Source organism: Alosa alosa, chromosome 13 (assembly GCF_017589495.1).
Source record: "Alosa alosa isolate M-15738 ecotype Scorff River chromosome 13, AALO_Geno_1.1, whole genome shotgun sequence".
In the NCBI taxonomy this organism is placed as follows: Eukaryota; Metazoa; Chordata; class Actinopteri; order Clupeiformes; family Clupeidae; genus Alosa; species Alosa alosa.
Genome location: NC_063201.1, coordinates 6691766 through 6699265, shown reverse-complemented (window position 1 = coordinate 6699265; position 7500 = coordinate 6691766). Strand labels below are relative to the sequence as shown.

At 44.2% G+C, this 7500-nt stretch overlaps 1 protein-coding gene across 11 annotated transcripts in view; it reads left to right on the top strand.

Annotated features, from left to right (window-relative positions):
• rims2a (regulating synaptic membrane exocytosis 2a) overlaps positions 1–7500 on the top strand; it is an 86609-nt gene that overhangs the window by 15433 nt on the left and 63676 nt on the right. For 9 of the 11 annotated variants that reach the window (XM_048261576.1, XM_048261571.1, XM_048261580.1 and 6 more), the window contains 3 exons: positions 694–720; positions 3051–3119; positions 5210–5348. In XM_048261576.1, the coding sequence (XP_048117533.1) occupies positions 694–720; positions 3051–3119; positions 5210–5348 (235 nt within the window). Of the gene's footprint in view, positions 1–693; positions 721–3050; positions 3120–5209; positions 5349–6729; positions 6796–7500 lie in introns of all 11 variants that reach the window. The other 2 variants (XM_048261575.1, XM_048261572.1) reach the window with 2 other exon arrangements.

Sequence of the window (7500 nt, the reverse complement as noted above, 5' to 3'; positions counted from 1 at the left end):
GGCACATAGGCCTCGCCTTTTCCCTTCTGCCTTCTCTCGTCTATCTTCTGTCTGTCCCTATCTCTATCACTTTTTCCATCCTTTCTTTTCACTCTCTCTCTCTCTCTCTCTCTCTCTCATACTTTCTCAGTCTCTGTCCATTGGCCCGTCTCTCTGGCTGTCTCGTCTTCTCTCTGTCTGTCATTCTTCTTGCATTTCTCCGTGTTCTTCTTTTGTCAGTCTGATTCCTTTTCTCCTCAGCTCACGCTCACCCTCGCCACAGCGGCGCTATTGCTCATAACCCATAAGTCTCTCTAGCATTCTTGTGTAGGTGTGTGCACAGTGGATGCCGTTGTGTGCGGGTGACCTATTTAATGTAAAAACCTAGTGTGTTATCACATTTAGTCTAAATCGTAAAGAATAAGAGAGTACTGTATGTATTGTGTCTTAAATGAGCATTCCTCAACTTTTGTAGCGGAATATATAACAAACCTTATCTTGTGTATAGGACAGTCATGCACTACCATAGTTAGTTTCTACTTTCTGTCAAAATATTCTTAGTTTTAGTGCAGTGCATTTTGAAATGAATGATACAGTAACAATATCATAGTTATATCATTATTATAGAGGTAAAACCAAAGCCCAGTCAAGACAGCAAGCACAAATGTTGTGTGTGGTGTGTTCACTTTTGATTTTCACCCATTACTTTGACAGACCAAGGGCCATATTCGTACAACTCAGGTAAAGACCTCTGCATGCACAGAGACATTCTGAGTGTGCTCTCCAGCTTACTTCGTACTACCCTCCTCTCCCCCTCCTTCAACCTCTGTTTAGAAAGAAAAAAAGAAAAAGAAAAGAAAAAATTGTAAAGACAAATTTTCCCTCTGTTTGCTGTTAGCTATCTCACAATTCCCTGTGATTTCTCCTGCTCTGTTCCACAGCTAAGCTGTTCTCTTAACTACAACCCCCCTGTGAGGCTCTACAATTAGGCAAACATTTTCCTAAACCAGCCCTTGTTTCCTCAGAAGCAGTTCTATATAGAGTCAGAACGAGCTCCACCGTTTCCCCTTGTGTGGCTTTGAGAGCAGCAGCTGCCTGGCGAAAGCTCCCAGTGCTGGATATCTCATGTTGTGCTTTTAACATGTGCGTCATTTTCCTTAGGCAAAAACAGAGCTAAAACAAAGGCTTCTTTGCTGGTTGTTGTACTTCATCTCATCGTTTTTACTGATTGTATGCTATCCCTTTTTGTGAGCATTTCGTTTGTGTTATGTGTAACTTGTGTTTAACCGTGATGTGTAAGAATTTGTAAATATTGCTATAATTATTTGATTTACAATACTTATTGCAATTTAATTCAAATATTTTTGAGGCCTCTAACACTAAACTAACACAAAGCTAGCTAGCTAAATGTAACACATTTTTATAGTAAAGTATTCTTGTCTTTAGAATGCCAATAAAAGTGGAACTGGAGCAGCATTTGCAGTATTTGCCTCAAAGACAAGGATCAAAACATCAAATCAGTGATTAACTATAAACCAACCATTTATTCATGTGAAATAACTCTTGGAACAAACCCAATTTTTTACTTAGTTTATGACACTAATTATGCAAAAATCTGGATAAATTCTATTTTTGTCTGTGTAGTTAATGAACCTTTAAAGGTGAGGGCTCTCACTTAGAAAAAAAAACCTTCAGTAGTGTCCTTCAGCAGCTCCTGCACAAACTACTGACTGGCCATTTCCAGTGGACCCTTGTGTTGGGAATGAAAAAAGAGACAAGAGACCAGTTTCATTCTCACTCACCTTATCAGATGACACTTGGCACTTGTGTGTGCAGAGTTGTGTGTGCCTGTATATGTATGTTTGGTAGAGACACTGGTGCCCTGTGTGTGTGTGTGTGTGTGTGTGTGTGTGTGTGCGTGTGTGTGTGTGTGTGTGTGTGTGTGTGTGTGTGTGTGTGTGTGTGTGTGTGTGTGTGTGTGTGTGTGTGTGTGTGTGTGACAGAAAAAGGGACAGACAGTGACAGGCGGCAGTGACAGGCTGCAAGCTGCCGCCCCTGACCAAGAGAAGAAGGGGGCAGCGGCAAGCCCCGCATGCGGGTGGCATCTCAAATGTGCCACCTTGGCGCCGCACAACGCCGCGCAGCGCAGAGCAGGCACGCTGGGCAGCTGTCACTGGTGGCATCCAAGCAGGCACGCCTGTTGGGTTTGCGCTGACTAAGACGCTCTCTAAGTCAGGGGCCGAGCGGGAGCCTCAGTTGTTGATGCCCCAGATGGGACTCCTTCTGAAGTCGAGTTAGGGACGGCTCTCCTCACATGCACTTTAGCAGTGAGGCTACACCGGCCTTGCAACGGAAGCAATCCGTTCTCAGAGCGTTTGCTACAACTATGTGCAGATATTTAGTGTCCACATTACACTGGTTAAGGTTACATAAACATTTAATTCACTCAGAATTCAAATGTATTTTTCCATGCAACAGGACTTACCCTACTGTATGCTTAAACTTAACTCTAAAACTAATCTTAAGTTTGTCTTGTAAATTCATGTTATACTTTAAGAAGTCAATTCTTTGCTTCTCACAAATCTGGCTAATTTCTTAAAACCTATTCCTTAACATCTTGTTCTTCTGGTTATTACTCTTTGAGACTCAAAAAGTATTTTTGCTTGATAGTTTGGCATTGTGCACTTGTTTATTTGTAGGCATAGTGGAATGGCAAGACCCAAGCTTACTTATTTACTGTGGTAAATAGGGGACCTGCACAGAAAATAGAAAATATTAAAAGAGTTTCTGTTTACACAAAGACATAATTAATCCCATAATTCAATTTAGTTTAGAACGGTAAAACCTTGAGTCAGTTCATATTGTCGTTTTACATCTAGGGATTTTCATGTCAGGTCAGGTCAGGAGATATGGCATTTGTGTCTACCATATCTAAGTACATTATGGAGTATTATTAAATCAATAATATATTAGCTACTGTCGAATGTGTAGAGTCATGTAAAATTAGAGTGGCTCTTCTAACTTTGTCCATCTTTCTCTCTGTTGCTTTCTGTCATATCTACTTGATCCAGGGTCACAACGAATCAGTGACAGTGAGATCTCAGACTACGACTGCGAGGATGGTGTTGGAGTTGTATCAGGTACAACACACACTGCCTGTCTGTATGTCTGTCTATCTATCTGTCTATCTATCTATCTATCTATCTATCTATCTATCTATCTATCTATCTATTTACATGTATCTATCTATCTATCTATCTATCTATCTATCTATCTATCTATTTACATGTATCTATCTATCTATCTATCTATCTATCTATCTATCTATTTATCTGTCCCTCTTACTTAATCTTTCTGTTAGAAGGCAGACTCCTAGTATAGAGGAAGTAGCACACCACACTCCTCCATGGTGGTCTCCCCTGCTTTCTCCTGGCTTCTTCACCTCCTTTTCACCCTCCCTCTCCCCTTTTCTTTTCCTCCCTCAGCCTCTATTGTCCGTTGGCCTCTCCCCATCTTTTCTGTCTCCTCTCTTCCTCTCTCTTCCCCTGCCCCCCACACACACACACACTCTCTCTCTCTCTCTCTCTCTCTCTCTCTCTCTCTCTCTCTCTCTCTCTCTCTCTCTCTCTCCCTCTCCCATCGATTCTGGCTCCCTCTCGATGTGCCGCTTCAAAGTGCTGATGCTGGCCTTCCATCTGGGAAGAGATGATTAACATCCTGAAGAATTATAGATCACTGCTTTCCCCTCTTTTTTTCCTCACTGCCACTGTACTTGTTTTTCTGGCCCCGGATCTCAGTCCGTCTGTGATAGGTGCCCACCCTCCTGGAGCATAGCGGCCCTGTAGGATACGCCATCTTGCCGTTTTGGCTGCCTTTGTGTGCATCCTGCAAACTATGCACTTTTTGGTGTAATTTTGTTTTGCCCCGTATTGAGGTAAAAATAGCGGAATTTAAATATTTTTTTTTTCATTCATTCATTCATTTATTGCGGCCCCCATTGTTACCCCTAGAAAGGATTCCCCCCTCTGGGCAGAATGGAACTCAAACTCGTTTTGAAACCCTGCTTTAAGGGAGAAAGAGGTGCCTTTATATGGAGCCATAAAGGGAGGATGATAAGTCATTAATCTAAAATGACTTGTTATACTCAGCTTTCATGCCGTGTTCATTTTGGCCAGGTTCAGATTTCCTGTGATTAATTGCACGGGTTTAAAAACCTGTCACATCGATCAAATCAGTCAACTCTACTTTCTCTGCCTCCCTCTCTCTCTTTTGCTCTCTCTCTCTTTCTCTCTCTCTCTCTTCAACATTTTTGTCCTCCTTACTGCTGTTGTTTTAAAAGTACCTTGAAATCTCTTTCAGACAGGTTACTCCTCTCTTTGCTACTGTAACAGCCACCCACCACCCCACCCCACCCCAACCCAACCCAACCCAACCCCCGGTTAATCCTGTCTTTGATGCACTGTTGTACACCACCTTTTTAATGTGCTACACACTCTATTGAATATCAATCAACTTTAATCATGCTACGCACTGACCTTAGCCGTGGCCGCTCACCACTGCTGATCATTGGGTAATGAACTCCTTCAAGTTGAATGGGCTGCTCAGTCTAGCAGGGGAGAAAGTCATTATTATGGTTCTGGTTGTGCAAGCTGTTTTCTGATTTAGCGCAAGGAAAAAAAAAGCTGACTTGATGGTTGATGCCACTGATTTGCATGAGAATCACCTTGATAATGTGATTTAGACCCTTAATAACCACAGATGAAAAGCTACTCACATGTGATAAATCCCTATCTGCCAGCGCTATGCTAGCAAAAGCATTTTCTTGTCATCAGATAATGTTTGTGACCTGGTGATTAGCTTCTTGCATTCTTGTTGCTTGGGTATGTCATTGGAAGGTGGTATACTTATACGTTGTTAAAATAAATGATTTCCTCAGTCTCGTAGAGTAGCTTGAAAAAAAGGAATAAGCATAAACACTGATCCTCTCTGACATCCACTGTGTTATTTTATGGACTTTCAAATTGATCCCATTAAGTAAAAGCCTTGCTAGAGGGCATTGATGTCAAAACTGTGTAGAGAAGCAGACAGTGATGTTGCTGCAGCCAGCAAGTTTGGCCCGTGTTGATACATGTGTTGTGATGTGAATGATGATGATAGGGTTTTGGGGTTCATGTCACATAACCTTTGAACTCTGTGTGACCCACCCCACCCCCAACCCCCAACCCTGTAGACTACAGGCAAAATGGCAGGGACCACCAGAGCTCCACCCTCTCCGTACCTGACCAGGTGATGTCATCCAACCACGTCTCGCGCTCGGCTGACATGAACCGGGCGCGCTCGCGCTCTCCCAGCGTGCCTCCACCTCAGAGGTAAAGCCCCCCTCACCCCCCCCAATCGTCTCCCGTTTCCTCTCTTCCAGGGGATCGTCTCCAACTGTTCCTTGCTCTCAGGCCCTGGCAGACAGCTAATGCTCACACCAGGACTTAACTGCAGGGCTAGCAGGACCAGTAGCTACTGTAGCTTTTGCTTTTAGGAGATTCATAACATTTGGTGACATATAAAAAGAGCAGGCTCGGTCATCAGTGTTAAATTGTTGATGTTTTTTTCTTAGACGCTAATGTCAGCTGATGTCTCCCATCAGCCACACACCAAGCTGATTGGCACATCCAGATGATTGACACTTCAAAGGGGAAACCATCTAACTCTTAAACCTCCCCCACTAGCCTAGTTTACCTTTTGGATCCCTCTCCGTATCAGAGCACCGACCCCCATCCTCTCAGCTTCCCTGCTCCGACCCATCCATCCCAGCCCCATCCATCCCAGCATGCCCTGCGGCAGTGAGCACTGAGCAGCACACGTGACCCACACAGCCCCCGTCCAGCGTGCCCACCCGGGAGAGAGCCTTCGCCAGAGTCCGACTCTTTGGCATCGCAAGCCTTGTGCCACTGCCACCCACCCCACCCCAACCAGCTGATTTGATATTTAAGGCACAGCCTAAATCAGAGTCCGCAGGAGCAAATGCACTTATCTAAATTGGGTTTGACAGGCCTCCCTAGGCTGTATTTCAGGACTCCTTCTAATTACATACCCCCCTCACTCTCCTTATTTATTGCAAATTACACAGGCCACCAAGCATGGACACCCATCCTTCAACTAATATTAAGATTCAGTTAAATAGTATGACTGATTTTTATTGAGTATCTGTGCATGTGTGGATTTGGGTTTAAATAATGTCTCCTATAGTGTAGTTTTGCTGTTTCGTTTTACAGTATCAGTGCTTCACCATATGTGCCAGGCAATTATGTGTTTTACATTTTTCGGGTGATTCCTGTGAAATTCTATGTCTAACCCCTTCTCCTCTTGCAGGGGTATTCAGACTGTTTTATGGTCGTCTAGTGTTCTGTAGACACTTCTGTGTTTGTGGTGTAACAGTGTGGTGCCAGTGGTGTAACAATGTGGTGCCAGGTGTAACACATTCCCATGGCTCTCTGTGAGGGTGTTGGGTTTGAGGAACTCCATGGATCTCCAACTGTTCTGTCAGCCAAGACTCTTTCACTCATCTCACCATGTCAGGCCAGCCCCACATCTCTCCAAGCTTGAGGAAAAGGAGTGACCATCATCTTCCTCAAGCTCCGCCACAAACTCTTCCTCTTCATTCTCCTCCTCCTCATCCTCTTCCTCTTTCTCCTCTCCTTCTCCTGTTCGCCCATTGAAGTCCATCTCTCTGCTCTGCTCTCCATGTGCTTGCAGCCATTTTCTCACCCTACCTCGATCCAAGCACAGTGCGCCTATAGACTCTCAGCAGAAGGAACTCAGGTAGACCCTCTCCCCATGGGGGTGTGCATGTGTGTCCTTAACCCTGTGCTGTCTCCCTCAACCCCCCCTGATTAACCCACTAACACCGAGCCCGTCTCAGTCCTCACTCAGGCAACCCTGTGTCAGTCAAATCTTTCAGCACAGCCTCAGTTAAACAGCCAATAAAATGCTTACTCTCAACCCCTCATACATACACTAGATGTAAGCTTAATCATTTATTTATTATATATTGATAGATGACACTATAATAAGTTTCTGTGCATTTAGCATTTGTGATGGTGAGAGACGAGGCTGTGCTGACAGTCTCTATACCGTAGACTGGAGGCCTCAGAGAACTGACACTGAGACACGTGAAGTCAAAGCCTATGTTGACAGAATGGCAATGACAACCTCAGTCCACTACCTAGGTCCAACCCATCCCCAGGACAGAGCCCTGGAACCTTCCGGGCCCACCTCAGATGGCCATATTTGTATCAAATGAGGCCTAGACTAGTGTTGTTGTCCAGCCCCTCATCTCGTTTCTCCTGTACATGACACAGCTTGTCAATGCCATTTATAGCACAGCACTGACTGGACATGACGTTATGAGTACATATCTCTCTCTGAAAAACAAAAGCTATACACGTCCCTGTTCACTTCATTTGTTGCTTTGAAAAAGATTGTGCTGAAGTGAGCTGCTGGTTAAAGCTCTGAGACATTGAGGTC